Source organism: Magnolia sinica, chromosome 7 (assembly GCF_029962835.1).
Source record: "Magnolia sinica isolate HGM2019 chromosome 7, MsV1, whole genome shotgun sequence".
Taxonomy (NCBI): domain Eukaryota; kingdom Viridiplantae; phylum Streptophyta; class Magnoliopsida; order Magnoliales; family Magnoliaceae; genus Magnolia; species Magnolia sinica.
Window position 1 is genome coordinate 87,916,134 of NC_080579.1, and position 17,301 is coordinate 87,933,434.

Consider the following 17,301-nt stretch of genomic DNA (forward strand, 5'->3'; position numbering starts at 1 on the left):
GGAGATTTACTTTAGAACTTTGGTTGGCATTCGGTTAATCAAGTAGAGGGAATATAACTTCCGCCCGGAAAGAATGAGGAACACTCATACCTGTCATCAGGGTGTTGGCGTTTCAACAATATGACGATTTTTTCTTTCAGCCACCTCTGCAGTGGAGTATCAGAACAGGTGGTTTGATGAATAATTCCATGCCCTTAAGAAATGTACGAAAATCGGTTGAGAAATATTCCCCCTCTGAGTCGGAGCGGAGAGTTTGAACTAACCTGAAATTGAGTCTCCACCATAGAGTGAAATAACTTAAAATTTTCAAAAACCTGTGACTTCGATTGCAGAAAGTAAATCCAAGTGTAACGTGTGAAATCATCAATGAATATAACATAGTATGGTAACTCAGAGAGAGACATAATTGGTGAAGGACCCCAGACATCCGTATGCACAAGTTGAAACATAGAAGATGATTTTGTAGTACTTAGGGAAAATGGAACACACTTACTTTTTGAAAGACAACAGGAAGAACAAGAATAATCCAAATCATTTTTATTAAGAGAAATATTCCCTAACATGCCAGACGAAATTAACTGAAGTAACCGATCGGAATGTGGATGACCCAGGCGAAAGTGCCATAGTTTCTACAATTTATTTGCCGAAGAAATATCTGATGAAGAAGGAGAAAAGAAACAACGAGTAGGAGTGACAGATGGATCAAAATCCAGCACGTACAGACGACCATGCCGCCTACCCCTCCCAAGTACCTTCCTCGTCGCCAGATCCTGCACAAAACAACAGTTGGGAAGAAATATGACTAAGCAGTTATTTGATGTGAGTTGACCAACTAAAATTAAATTGGAGGAGAGGTTAGGGACATGAAACACATCACGAAGGGTGAACTGGCAATGAGCAGAAGGAGAGAAAGTCAATGATCCAACAGACTGAATAGGTATTCTAGTGCCATCCGCAATAGAAATAGCCTGATTGCCGGTGTAGGGACGAATGTCACGAAGATGGGATACAACACCGGTCATATGATTGGAAGCACCTGAATCGAAGAACCATGTAGAAGATGGGGATATACCTGACATACCGGCCGCAGAAAGGGCCTGAACGATTTGCTGGAGCATCGCAGGAGTCAACGGAGATGAAAGACCTTCAGCAGAAACAGTAGATGTAGAATCAGTAATAGTCAACTCGGAAGAAATAGTGGCAGCAGCAGCAGAAAGAGCACGACCACGGCCACGACCACGACCACCACGTCCACGGACGGAAGAAGATGCATATGCACGTGTACGGCAGTCTTGAATACCATGATAAACCAATAAGCGCACCATTCTTTGCATTGAGCGACAACATGACCCACCTTGTTGCAGCCGCGACAGGTTAAAAGAGAGGAGCCACGTGTTGGTGTAGTGGTGGACATAGCAAGCACCATATCAGATGATCCCGGAGTCGAGGAAGGAAGTGATAGAACTTTCAGTCGTTGTTCCTCAGCCAATAGATCATTAATAACCGAATTCAATGAAGGAGTAGGGCTACGGTTTAAGAGAGCAGCTCGATAATGCTCGAATTCCAGATGCAGTTTCATAAGAAATTGGCGAACTTATGCACTCTCGCGCATAGTTTGGAAAATCCTAAAGTCATTAGGAAATATTGGATCCATCAAGGCCATCTCAGTCCAAATTGTGACAATTTTAGAATAAAATGATTAAATACTGTCGTCACCTTGAGTAAGGTTAACGAGATCCTGTTCCAGACGATATGACCGGGCCACATTACTTTGTTGATAAATTGTCTGAAGATGGTCCCACATTGCCTTAGCCGTGCGATGAGGTGTGAGGCCAACAGCAATGGACCGATCGACCGAATCGAGAATCCAGGTAATAATCCGTCCATTGTTCATTTCCCAATCAGCCAATTTATTGGCATCCGTGGAAGTGGGAATAGTAACAGATCCATCAATTAGTCCCTACAAACCACGACCCTTCAGGAAGTTCTGAAAATGGATGGCCCATAGTGAATAGTTGGTACCATCAAAACTATACCTTGGGGCCTCTGTACATGATGAGTTCTTGTCCATTGATCGGAATTAATATAAAGCACGCAAAGAGTTGTAGCAGAAGAATGTTTTAGGTGTACCGTACAGCAGGAGATATCCAACGGGTAGCAGTATCTGGATCTAGGCGGAATAGGAACAGCAACAGGACCTCTGGATCTGGAAAATGTAGATCCAGCGACGCAGCAGCAACAACAACAGATCTGGATGGGAGCAACAGATCTGGATGAGGTTGTTGGAACTCGAAGAGAACGAGCAACAGAGGTGACCGGGCGACGCTGGACGAGCAGAGGGGCGAATGGACGAGAAGTGGTGGTCGGACGGGCAGGGGGTGGTCGGATCTTCAACAGGGGACGGTCGGACGCGCAGGGGGTGGTCGGATCTTCAACAGGGGACGGTCGGACGCGCAGGGGGTGGTCGGATCTGCAACAGGGGGCGGTCGGACAAGCAAGGAGTGGCCGGATCTGCAACAGGGGCAGTCGGAAGAGCAGGGGGTAGTCGGATCTGCAACAGGGGCACGGGACGAGCAGCAGATGGCACTGGACGAGCAGAGGGATGATCGGACGACGCAACAGGGGTGGCCGGACGACGCAGGGGTGGTCGGATCTGACAGGTGGTGCCGGATTTGGATCAGTGAAGCTCTGATACCATGTAAACCGAGAGGAGCTGAAAGCTTTTATGTATTTGAGACAACCCAAAGGGGTTGAATATATAGAGATTACAGCATCTATACAAGGAAAGAAATAAAATCAGAATCATCTACCTATGGAAAACCAACTATATAAGGTATGCTAGCTATACAAGGTATATCTCAGTCTGTCTAACAGATGGACCCTATTGTTGTTGTCAATGGGTACTATCAGGCCTTCCAATGATAATGATGGGGCTTACTGTCCCTTCTTTCATCATCACAAACAACCACCTAAAGGGTCATTCAAATCAAGCGGTAGACCCTCAAAATCAGAAAAATAAAGGGGAGAGGAAAGGAGAAGTGCACAAGGAAGGGTGAACAGAAAGAGGAAAGAAATTAGGGAAGATATAAGAGAGATCTTAGATATAGTAAAGAGTTTTGTCTATTCCTCTCTTACACAATAGTTCTATTTACACCACGAGTAGGATGCAAAGTTGGAAACAAAAGATTACACAAGTTGAGAACAAAATAAATAAGAAGATTACATGAACAAAATAAATAATAAGTGAAGAAGGGAGAGAAGAAAGAGAAGAAAGAAATTAGGGAATAGATAAGAGAAATCTTAGATATAGTTAAGAGAGAGTTGTATATTCCTCTTTTACACAATTCTATTTACATACAAGAGAGTTGGATATAAAGTTGGAAATAAAAGATTACACAAGTTGAGAACACAATAAATAAGAAGATAAGAACAAAATAAATAAGAAGATCCTTAGTATGGTGCACACAGGACCATACAAAACACCTGACACTCATTCTCCGACGTTTATAAATTGATATGATGTTATCAACCATCATCTTAACAATTCTCACACATTTTCATCAAAGTTTATCTATATATATATATATATATATAAATATTCATTATTTTGATATATTCATTACAAAAATATTCTGTAATTATTCAAGCATGTATTCTTAATTATCTTTAGTATTTGGCAGATTTGTAGAGTTGGGGAGTCACAGAGTGCAGATTAGACTCACAATTGGCAGTTGGCAATTAGTCTGGTGGTGATTGATTAACAGGCAGCAGCAACATAGTGGGTGTCGTGAGGATTTAGGGGAGCATAGGGTTAAATTGGTGGGAACAGACAAAACATGATGTGTCATATGGAGAGGAGAGAGGGAGGGAGGGAAAGAAAAGAAAGAGCAAAATTGAATGAATTGTGTTGGTCTTGAAACTGGTTGAGTAATTCTCTTGTAACCAAAAGTTTGTCAAGAAATGACTAACGTGTCCTTAAATGAAGGGAAAGACGCAAGTACCTGTATGAATCACACATGAAAACACACTTTAACAAAAATTTCTCTCTCTTGCTCATTAATAAAATGGAAATAAGGGAGTTCGACGAATTCAACACTTACGATAGATTAAAAAAGGAATACCACATTTGGCAAGGATGTGATTCGCAGGACTTGTCTTTATTCATTCTTTTTTTTTTTGGCTCGATCTTTTACCCTAGAAGAAAAACGAGAAACAAGAAAAAGCAATCCCAGAGGAGGTAATCAAGATGTTTAGACTTGACAACAAATCCTTGACTTTATCAAACATGAATGATAACTTCCAAATTATTCGTTTTTTTTCTCAATTATGTGATCCAAAATCCCTTCCATCTGATTCCACTTCATAGTGAAATCTTTTATTGCCTGTTTAAGATATTTCATTTTAATCTTCCAAATCAATGTGATTAGGAGGTTGATGACTATATCTTTTGTATGCATGATATGCATGTTTTTCCCCCCAACTTAAGAAAACACTGAGCATGTTTAGACTTGACAACAAATCCTTGACTTTATCAGACATGAATGATAACTTCCAAATTATTCGGTTTTTTTTTCTCAGTTATGTGATCCAAAATCCCTTCCATCCGATTCCACTTCATAGTGAAATATTTTATTGCTTGTTTAAGATATTCCATTTTAATTTGTCAAATCAATATGATTAGGAGGCAATGTTCGAAATATCGGTATCGTGTTACATATCGCATCCTTGGGATACAGATACATATCAGTTATCTCATAGGATATATCGTTTGTATCGGGTAATTTATCACACTTTTTGGGAAACATGGGGAAACATTGGGAAAATGGTTGAAGTTTTCAATGAAACTCCAGGGATTGTTAGAAAAAACCTTAATACACACTTTTAATAAATAACATCTCAAAAAAGAAGCGCGCATAATAGGTTTCCTTTGTATAGGGTCCTAAATTATGTGTTGAAGTGAATGCATAACATTTAGAGTGTATGTGATGATCATTTCATCAAATACCCCTAAATACTTCGAAATTAGTCTCAATTGATAGCTGGTTGAAGGTAAAATTTTGAAAAAAATAATAATTTAATAATATTTTATTAATTTTTAATTAAAAATAATTTTTATTTTTTGAAAATCGACCAAGACTTAACAAATCAGTAGATCAGCCCTCACACATGCTTGATTTCATGTTTGGAGTGCAACATTGCAAGCAATTTGAGAGAAATTGGAGAAATTTCGAAATTTTCCCAAATTGGACCTACGTTCGAATTTCAAAATTAGAATGTACGTGATGATCATTTCATCAAGTTTTTCTAAATACTTCGAAATTCCTCTAATGGATATCGAAATCAAAGCTCTAATTTTTCATGCAAAACATGAAGAACCAATGGATTTATAACCATTTGGAACTAATTTAACATAATTAAAAAAAAAAAAAAAAAGGAATCAAAAATTGAAAATGCTCACCGGATCAAACATGTGGGATACATCGGCACTACCTGTGCGTTTCGTATCACACAGGTGGGATCATTGTTTAAAATATCGATGATATCGGCTGATATATCCCACGATATATCTTGTATCCTACCAGTGCGATATGAAACGCACAAGTAGTGCGATATATCCCACATGTTCGATCTAGTGAGCATTTTCGAATTTCGATGCTCTTATTTTCTATAATTCATGTTAAATTAGTGTCAAATTGTTACAAATTCATGATTTTTCATGTTTTGCATGAAAAATCATGGATTGGGAGCTTCGATTTCGAGATTTGGAGGAGATGGGCCGAGTTGTGAAAATTTGAAAAAAAAAACAAAATCAAAATTTTCCAATTTCTCGCAAATCGTTTGCAATCTTTGTGTTCAAACATCACATTAAAAATGTTTATAACCTAATATAGTGATTCTTCTTTTGCTTTTGAATGTATTGCTTGTGTGCCACACTTCTTCTTACATTTATAAATTATATGAATAGACATTGAATATACTTGCATCAATTTAGTTAGACAACGCATAGATTAGGACCCCATACAAAGAAAACTTATTATGTATACTTGTTTTTTGTAACGTTTTGATTTATAAGTGTATATTGATGTCTTTTTTAACAATCGCTGAAGTTTCATCAAAAAATTCAACCAATTTCGTAATGTTTCCCTATGTTTCCAACAACAGCAATACATTACATGATACAACCGATACGTATCCGTATCCCAAGAATGCGTTACATAACGCGATACCAATATTTCGAACACTAATTGGGTCAACCCATACTCGATTGGCCTGACCTGAACTTTTAAGTTAGGTTTGATTGTGCTTGGGATGACAATCCTCAACCCAAACCCTATCTGATCTTAGGTCAGGTTGGGCTTGGGTTGAGGCCTTAGGCAACTTGATCCATCCCAAAACCTGACCTTACATGCATTACATGTACACAGTGATTGTAGTATCAGTATCATTATATGTACTGCTGGCTGGAGATATGGAAACATGCATCAATGTCGCCGATATCATCACTTATGCCCAGAATGTATCGTTAACTAAGGGAAACATTGAAACATGAGGAAATGGTAAAATTTCTCAATGAAACTTCAGGAGATGCTAAAATAAAAACATTTACATATTTAGGAATCAAATAATTGTAAAAAAGATGCAGACATAATAAGTTTCTCTTTAATGGGGGTCTAAAAGCATGTAGCACCAAATCAGGGAAACATTAGAGAAACATGGGAAAAATGGTGAAATGTTTCAATAATACTTAAGTGGATGCTAAAATACACATATTTGCATATTTAAGAATCAAATAATAGTGGAAAAAAAAAACCTGCATATTTACATATTTAGGAATCCAATAATAAGATTCCCTTTAATGGGACCTAAAAGCATATATCATTGCCTCGAGGAAACATGGGGAAAATGGTGGATCCATCCATCCAATCCATGCATGCACATACATACATTCATGATCCATCCGTCCATCCATGCGTGCATGCATACACACATACACACAAACAAACAAATATACATATACACACACTCACGCGTGCACATGCATCCATCCAACCATCCATTCATACATCCATCCATCCATCTATCCATGATCCATCCATCCATCCATGCATACATACATATATACATATACAAGCATGCATTTCATCTTACAACCATGTACCCAAAAAAAAACGGTTTTTACACAAAAATTCATGGGAGTACATTATATTCCCATACATGTTTTGCCTCTCCATATTTACCAAAATGTTCCTCTAACTGTACAGATGGAGGATGAAAAGTCAAAATTACCCACAATGGGGAGATTTACGCGGAACTGGAAGCCCCCTCTTTCCGCCTGGTGCGGAAGGGAATTATGCTCCCAAAAACTAGATGCTATGTTGGCCGTAACTTCTTGTGTTTCCAAAAATACATTCAGATCACTAGTTATGTGACCTAATTTTAGATGTAGGATTAGAAAACCAGCGCCATATGTGATTTAGGTGGACCATATGATTGGAAACAGTGTACATGACTATGCCCTCCCTCCAAACTGTTTCCCTAGGCGTGATGGATTGTCCTGATTCTTAGGCCCTATGCATAAATATTTTTGTGGGATCTAATGGTTGGAGTGGATTTCTTATAATCATCACTGCATGCCACCAGTGCAATACAAAACGCACAAGTAGTGCGATATATCCCACATGTTCGATCTAGTGAGCATTTTCAAATTTCAATGCTCTTATTTTCTGTAATTCATGTTAAATTAGTGTCAAATTGTTACAAATTCATGATTTTTCATGTTTTGCATGAAAAATCATGGATTGGGAGCTTCGATTTCAAGATTTGGAGGAGATGGGCCGAGTTGTGAAATTTTGAAAAAAAAAAATAAAAATTAAATCGTTTGCAATCTTTGTGTTCAAACATCACATTAAAAATGTTTATAACCTAATCTAGTGATTCTTCTTTTGCTTTTGAATGTATTGTTTGTGTTTCCACACTTCTTCTTACATTTATAAATTATATGAATAGACATTGAATATACTTGCATCAATTTAGTTAGACAATGCATAAATTAGGACCCCATACAAAGAAAACTTATTATGTGTACTTGTTTTTTGTAATGTTTTGATTTATAAGTGTATATTGATGTCTTTTTTAACAATCGCCGAAGCTTCATAAAAAAATTCAACCAAGTTCCTAATGTTTCCCCATGTTTCCAACAACAGCAATACATTACAGGATACAACCGATATATCCCATGCGATAACCGATACGTATCCGTATCCCAAGAATGCGATACATAACACGATACCGATATTTCGAACACTGGGTGGGATACAAGATATATCATGGGATATATCGGCCAATATCGTTGATATTTAAAACATTGTTAGGAGGTTGACAACTATATCTTTTGTATACATGATATGCATGTTTTTCTCCACAACTTAAGAAAACACTGAGCAGTATAATATAAATGCACGGAATGGGTGGTAAATTTCCCCAAGATTGAATTGAGAAGGACAGTTCTTCTTTAAAAATACTGGACGTTGTATTCCCCAGTGGGAAGAGCATATTCCTTGTTTTTCAATCATCAATTTCATCTCATCTTCATGGGGATGTTAATAAAAGAAACCTAATTTGATAGTTACAAGCTTTCTTGAATGATAACAAGCAGAATGTGGAGTGTTATTGCCCACGAAGCATTGGTCGTCAAATCTAGCACTTAGAACAGGCAGCTATTTTTAAGTTTTAGGGTGAACTTTTTCACCTTATTATAATGTTACTTTGCTTTTCTTCTATATGTGGTCTCTCATTTTTCATTTCCTTTTGGGTGCAACTTTTGTTTAATACCGACTTTGCCAAAAATACTCATTGTCTTGCATACAAATGCATAGCTTATTTGCATATGATGACAGATGAAAATAGATAGTTCCTCATTGCATAATATGCGAGGAAGGGTTTTGTCATGAAAAATATATGTCATCTTATACTTTTTTGCATATGATGACAGATGCGCATATTGGACTACACAAGGTATGAAATGTTGGACAAGGCATTGGAGGCTTTTGGTGATCTTGGAGATGATGAAGAACTAGGACCTACAGACTGGCCTACTGTGAAAAGATACATCTCATGCTTAAATAACTTGGAAGGGGATCAGGTGCATCCTCATAGGGTATCGAATAATGAAACCTTTCTCCACAATATGAATTTAAGAGATATGCGAGTACGCCTTTTAAATGGTAATTCCATTCACTCTTGAGTTTCTCATTAGGATATTTGTTATTTGATTAGTCCAATGATATGTAGAAAACTCACTTGTATCACAACATAATGACTTAGCAGTAGGAATTGAAGGAAACATGTACTTTAATCTAGACAAAGATGGATGTCCTAAACGACAATGTCATTTGGACAAAGATTCCTTGTCTAACAATAGGGCACTAAATGTTATCATAGGCACATCATTCAAGAAGTAAATCCTCCTATGCTTATAACGCCCACCAATTTTGTGCTTCGTCTACTAGTTCTAAAATACACATTAAGAAGGGAAATAGGTTATAGAACAATTTAAGTATTTTGTAAGAGAGATAATAGATAAAAGATTAAGAGGAAACTAGGAACATGTAGAACAAACGATAGGTGCATAGTGGTAGAAAGATTAATAGAATCTATTCCATATATAGGAGACTGCTTATCATCGACAACGATAATAAAATGTGTCTAACTAAAACATTAATGAGACTTACCAGTCATACGAGAAATGGCTCCAAAGTCAATGACCTAGGAAGAAGAAGGGGAAGACACATGGAGAGCAATACCTGACTGGGCTATAGTGGCTCTAGAAGTAGCAATAGTATCTTGAACATGAAGCTGCATCAAGGCATCATAGTCATCATAGGCCTTTCGGGACAAGGTAATAGAATCACCTGGGTTATTCATCACTTGGGTACTGTAGAAGTTGCTTGTGTAGTCTTCTTAGAGTTAAAGGAGATAGTACTATACAAAGATGCTCTTGCCCATGAAGGATGGCCAATAATATCTGGTCAATAGTATGATACATGCCACCATAGTAAGTGCATATACAAGTTCATCTATCATGACCACAGTGACAACCACCCCGAACATGATTGCCATGTCCGCCTCTCATTATCACAACCCCTGCCTCTATTATCATATCTAGAATCATATCCACAACCATATGCATCTCAACTTAGAGCTCTAAGATGAGGGCTATAAGAAGGTCAATCCCCACTAGTATAAGTAGATCTGTTAGTTGTTATAGGAGTAGTGGAAGGTGATGTGATGCAGGACATGAAAATTAAATATGATATGCAAGATTTCAAGCTTAAGATCACGTTAGTTCAGAAACAATTACACAAATTCCATATCCCACATGAAAGTCCAAACATTCAATTAAGGGGAATCTATGCGGGTCCAGGCCTACACATGATAGGGCTGGATCAATAAAAATAATGAACCAAATGATACTCAAAGATAAGAAATAATCATCCACACATGCATAGTAATCAGTCCCTAATCCAAGGGATTCAGAAATTTCAATTCGGGGAACCCTAGGGTAAGAAAAGGAGCATAAAATTGGAGATATGAGTAATTTAGGGTTAGGTTTAGGGATTTTGGGTGAAAGCAGAGTGAAAGAGAGGAGAAAGACGAACCAGAGAAGTACCACATGTGTGGACAACAACAATGGCCCAGACGCACGTGTGTGGGACCCACTATTCAGAAAAAGGCCACCTTAACCCTGGTCAGCCAGGGATGGACTGCAAAACTCCCAAATCTCAGCTCGATCCAATGTACGGTTTGTGCGTGGTGCTCTGCCAAAGTTTCAGCCCTCCTGTAGGGCCAGATTCTGAAATTCTGCTGTGGGGAGGAGAATTGCTGTAATTGATGATTGATTCGACGTGTAGATGATGGGGTGAGATGAGAAGAAGAGATGGTAGAAAATGGATAGTAGAGATGACGATGGATGGGAGCGAATCGGGATAGATGTGGTTTCGCACCACGGTATTTAACCCTTCGATAAAGGGAGGGCTTCGCACCCAATTAGGCTTCACAACTCAGAGAGTAGGAAAATGCAAATTTTTTATTAGTCTTCAATGAATCAAAAGAACTACAAGGGGTGCCTATTTATAGGAAAACCCTATACCCCAAAACTCGCACCATGTGCGCAACCTATTACTTGGCAATAAAGTAAACTAAAATAAAAATCAATCAAAGAAATCTAAAGCGTTCATGATGTTCTAAATAATAACAATAAGCAAAACCTAAAATATGAGATCTATCCAACTAGTGGGCCACGATCATGAGATCCCCATGATGGGCTTTTTTTGACTATCGGGCCCACTCTTTGAATTAAAACTTCGTCTTCTAACTAGGAGGCCCTCCCTAGACGTTGTCATCGAGCCAGATCGACGGTGGGGCCCTCCGTTCGTACATGCGTAGGGGGCGGCGTGCGTGCACATGATGTCCCCATCAATTCTCCCCGGCTACGAAGATTTCGCCACTGGCGAAATAAAATTCCTGAACTGCTCCAGGATGTCAGGATCAAGTCTCTGAAGCTCCTCCTCAGTGAGTCACGTGCTATCTGAAGCTGGACGTGACTTCCATTTAACCAGGTACTTTTAAAACCCGCCGTCCGACGTTGAAACTATCTGATGATTTAGGATATCTTCTACTTCTTCTCTGGGTGTGTGAAGGTTAGGTATGGTAGGTAGTGGCTGGGTAGAAAGGTCGGGAAGTGTAGGTATGGGAGGTAAAGGCTGAGAAAATAAATCAGGACGGGTAGGTATGGGAGGTAGAGGCTAGGAAAATGGGTCGGGATGGGTAGGAATGGGACGTAGAGGCTGGAAAAATGGGTCAGGAGGGGGCCATGGATCAAGGGAAAAGTCTGGGGAATCAGAATGGTTAGGCAAAAGGTTGGACAATGCATCAATGGCCCCTTAAATGCAACTAGATCCTCCACATTGAATGTGGAACTAATTCCCATGGAGGGTGAAAGATTTGTTACATACGCATTGAGACCATTTCGTTTTATAATTTTAAATGGTCCAGCGCTATACACATGTAATTTTCGAATGGCTCCCTGAGGGTACTGCTCTGGCCTGATGCGGATCATGATAGTCCCTTACATTGAATTCTTTGAAACATTTATGTTGGTCTGCAGAAAGTGAGTAATGTTCATTACTAGTCATGATCTTCTGCCCGATTTCTTGATGCCATGAATGAATGTGATGCGCAAAAGACTCTGTGGGCTCTGACGGCCTATAGGACAGTGACATAGGGACAAGATCAATAGGTTTCCCAGGTTTATAACCAGTAACGACTTCATATGGACTGAGACCTATGGACCTATCGACAGAACTATTAAACGCAAACTCGGCTATAGGTATTATGGTGTCCCATGTCCTGGTGTGCTTTATATCCCTCCTAGGGGGAGATTCATCTGGTAGATCAGCAGGAATGACATCACGAAACTCATCCACTGCTAGAATGGCCTCAATGGGTAACTCTACACTAGCCTCTAGTGCACTCTCTCTAGCCACGAGGCCGCACATGTTGTAGCCCTCAAAATAATGGTCTTGATGTCCCTCATGAGGTGGGGGTATGGGTGCACGCCTGTGACTGATTCCTTGGCCACCTCCATTCATTGGTCTATCCTCTTGGTCACCTGCTTGAGATTGGCTATTTTCCCTAATGGTGGGGTTTGTCCTAAAGAAGGCTTCTATTTGGTCAAGACGTTGATCTATACTTCGTTCCAAGTACTTACTCCAAGACTCGATCTGCTGGGACAGTTTGTTTAGTGACTCTAGCAGTTGTTCCATGTTTAGTGTAGGGTGCAAGGTATCCCGTATCGGTATCGGTTGGCGTAACGGTGCCCTTCGATACCGATACAGATACAAGGGTGTAACGGCGATACGGGGGCGTAACGGCCCGTAACGGTGTAAATTTTTTTTGCCAAAAAATATAAAAAATATATGGATTAAATCTAAAACATTCTAAGCATTCCAAATATGCATTCATTTATAAATTAGAACATGTTTATGGTGATGTAACGGTCCACTCTTTGGTGAGAAGTTGTATCAGACTGTCTGATGAATTTATGAACCAGAAAACCTGAATTTGATCATATATTTAATTTTCTAACTATCTACTATCAATGATAGATATATTAGAATGAATGTAAAATGAAAATATCTTACATCAGGTGTTTGCAATTATTTTTTAGGAATTTCTCGAACATACTGAGGAATTTCTCGAACATACCCGTGCACGTGACTGTGATAGTGTGATTCCTGTCTATGAACTGTCATCCTCAAGTCAAGAATATTAAAAAAAAAAATTAGTAGTGTCTGATATACTCCCCTGCAACTTGATTAAGGATTACTTGATTGGTTGTCGGGGGAGCTATTTTAAATACAAGTTCGGCAGTGTCAAGTGTGTACTCGCTTCTTGCAATAATACTGTTGTGAGCTGTCTGCTGCAACAAATACTTACCTTAACACAAATATATACTCACAAGTCACAATCACAAGTCACCACCAAAATGAAAATCTGCTTTTTGTGGTTGCTCGACCTCCACATCATCATCATCGTCACCATCAGGCTGAGGCTGTCCGATAGGTGTAGGTGCTACATATCCATAATATCCGGTGCGAAGGAAATACTAGATCAATGAAACTAAAGGATGACTGATCCTGACTAGGCAACGACTCTGACCCGGAGTAAGGATATCCACCAGTGCCCGTTGAATAGCCATACTGGTGCTCATACTCAGGCTGTTGAGAATCTTGAGATTGAGAGTGCATCTGCTGTGATGAGTAACTTGGATTTAGATCTGGATATCTATAATCATATGGATATTGATCGGGAGGGCTACTCCAACATGAATGTGATGGAACAGGCTCAGTATAATCATCATAATTCAATTCACCATAAGAATATCCATCATAATAACTAAGACCATGAGCCTGTTGATGTTCCGAACCTCTCGGACCCGGTGCACCACTAGATGTACACACCTCCTACTGGCTGTATCGTAACTCGGTACACTCATAAGTCCGACCTCGTGTACCACCTCGTCGCTGTTCATCGACATCGTGATCTGTAGACGGCTGTATAAGGCACTGAGCAACACCAGAAGTGCTAGCACTAGGGGCAGGGGGTGGGTCATCGTCTTCATCCGACACGGTCACGCTACCACTGCTCGTACTCTTTTGTTGATCTTGAGCCATATCTGTACGTGGCATAAACGCTGCCCCTCTTACTGGGTCCAACACATCTGCACGACTCTCTTGTTGCGCTCTGCGTATTTCTGGGTCATCAATTTCCAATTCTTCACTATCCTCTTCAATTTGTTTTTCCCTTGTTTCCAACCAAGGTAGAAGTGGGTCATCCTCATCATAAATATTATCCAAGTTTATTGGACAGTAGTCTCCTTCATCAGCAGCTGTAATGCTCCTATGATGTCGTCGCATTCTTAGTTTTATATTGTAGTGCATGAAGACAAGTCTATCTAATGTTCTAGTCTGCAATCTATTCATATTCTTTGAATGAATGAGCGCAAAACAACTCCAATTCCTTTCGCAGCTAGACGAAGATGTTGTCTGGCTCAAAACTTTTACCGCAATTTTTTGGAGAGCCTTCGTACTCTCTCCGAAATTAATCCACCATTCGGCCGGTTGCAATCTAGATACTGCATGCTGTGCAAGAGCATTTCCAAAGCTACCAAGGCGATTTCCAAATGTATCTAATTCATTTAATGCCTTTATTTGCAGATCTAAGTCAAGCTCTAATCTCTTTATCACATTTTTTAGCCCGACACGAACTTCATCATCCGCAACAAATGATTGGGCATATCTATACCTAGGATTTAGGTAGTAACCTGCTGCATGAAGATCGTGATGGAGTTATTTTGTCCATCTCTTGTCGATCATCTTCCAATAAGCCTGCCAACTTCTACAATCACGTTGAATTGCAAGCTTTACCTTATCCATGGCATCATATATGAAGCCCATGGTAGGTGCTTCATCGGATTCAACAAGACGGAGTACCCTCATTAGTGGCTCCATCACCTTTAGGATCGCCTTGACCTTATTCCAATATTTGTTGTCCCGTATGGTGTTCACAACTTCGACCGGTATTCCTGATGTCTTCTTCCCATGTTTTGTGTTGAGCCATTCTCGGGAAGCGAACATCTCACTCAACTCTTCTCTATGCTGGAATAAACTCTCTAATGCTATAAAGTTTGTTGCGAATCTAGTCACCGCAGGCCTCAACAACTCTCGTCCTTTCGTAAACTTTCTCATTATTGCAACTACTTGATTATGGTTGTAAATAAACGTCGTCACTTCCCTTGCCCTTTCGACCATTTCCTTAACATTCTTCTTCTTCCCAATATCTTCCAATATAAGATCAATACAATGGGCAGCACATGGTGACCAAAAAAGATGTTTTCTCTTATCCATCAACATATGTCCTGCAAGCTTATATGTTGCTTCATTATCTGTCACAATCTGCACTATATTCTCCTCTCCAATCTCGTCCCACAACTTTATCCATTAGTTCATTAATATAAGTAGAATTTTTGGTTGCCTCGAGGCATCAATTGACTTGTGGTATATAGTTCCTAAGTGGCGTATACCATGAAGTTGATCATGTTGCGTCTGGTTGGGCAGTCCAACCATCACACATGATTGTGCATCCTCCGGCTTGCCATACGGGTTTAAAGGTAGCCACGTATGCTTTCACATCCGCATACTCGCATCTGTCCATTTCCCCTAATCTCCTTAGCCGTGGGAGCTTTTATTCCTTCACCCGCTTCTGCTCAATTACCACCTGCTAATATGGAGAATTGGTGCGTTAGGAGGTATGTTGGCATGTATAAATAACTTTCTGGTTGCTCTACCTAATTTCTCAACGGAAGTTCTACTCCACATTTGTTTTATCTTCTTTTGTTTAGTTGATTCTTTCCTAAATAGGATTGGATCAATAGAGGGTCTCCTAGGCTCATTTACTTCTTCATCCAAACGTATAGGGGCATCATGTGAAGATGTCTGTCGTCGGCTCCCAAACATACGTCGTAACCTACCAAACCTACCCCCCCCCCCTGTATCACGCACTGACCCATGCGTGCCAAACATGCGGCGACGTTCTTCCTCTTCACGAGCTAGACGCAAGCTCTCTCTCCTAGCTATAGTAAGTTCTCGATCTGAATCTTCGTCAGAATCAATAATATCTTCATCACGAATGCCCATATATTCAGGACCAAACACTTCCTGTCGAGTTGCATCCAAAATATCATCTTTCTTCTTTTGTACAGCAGCACGTTTACCCTTCGACTCATCCAGACTAGCTTGCATTAAAAGCATTATCTCTTTCGGTACTCTACTACATGGCGCAACTTGACCCTTTCGATGTGCCAAATGTTGTTTGAGACGGGTAATTCCACCAGTCACTAGTCTATCACAATACTTGCACTTCATTTGGTGCCTAGTACCACCAACCCTCTCACAATGTTGCCATCCAATATCATCACTTACTTGTTGTTGGCCAGATCCAGACATTTCTTTAGGCTTAGGTAGACACTAGATAATTAGATTTGAGTATGAGTGTATGACCTATGTTAATAAAGATGATTTTATATTCTAACTAAACCCTAAGAAGCTCCAAGGCAAAACTTGTCCAATATAAGCAAATAAAAACATAAAGTCACTAATTCGAAAATAGAAAAAAATTATAAAATGACACCCCAAATCTGTAAAATACACATTAACATGTTCTACTATGATTAACATATCACATGGCATGATTAAACAAGTAAAACAATCATTAAAAAATTATTTTTTAAATTTAAAAAAGAAGGGCCATAATTAATGCGTAAATAGAAAAAAATATTAAAAAATTATAAAATGGCACCCCAAATCTGTAAAATGCACATTAACATATTCTACCATGATTAACACATCATATGGCATGATTAAAACAGTAATACAACCATTAAAAATTGATTTTTCGAATTTTTAAAAAAGGGGCAAAATTCATGCGTAAATAGAAAAAAATATTTAAAAAATATAAAATGGGACCCCAAATCTGTAAAATGCACATTAACATGTTCTACTATGATTAACACATCATATGGAGTGATTAAAACAGCAAAACAATCATTAAAAATTGATTTTTCGAATTTTAAAAATAAGGGCCAAAATTCATGCGTAAATAGAAAAAAATATTTAAAAAATATAAAATGGGACCCCAAATCTGTAACATGCACATTAACATGTTCTACTATGATTAACACAT

General features: G+C 39.1%; 1 protein-coding gene across 1 annotated transcript in view; it reads left to right on the top strand.

Moving 5' to 3' along the window:
* Window positions 1–17,301, top strand: part of LOC131251626 (sodium/hydrogen exchanger 8-like) — a 177,469-nt gene that overhangs the window by 120,885 nt on the left and 39,283 nt on the right. Inside the window, exon 15 of the mRNA XM_058252463.1 lies at window positions 8,993–9,224. Within this exon, the coding sequence (XP_058108446.1) occupies window positions 8,993–9,224 (232 nt within the window). The remainder of the gene's footprint in view (window positions 1–8,992; window positions 9,225–17,301) is intronic.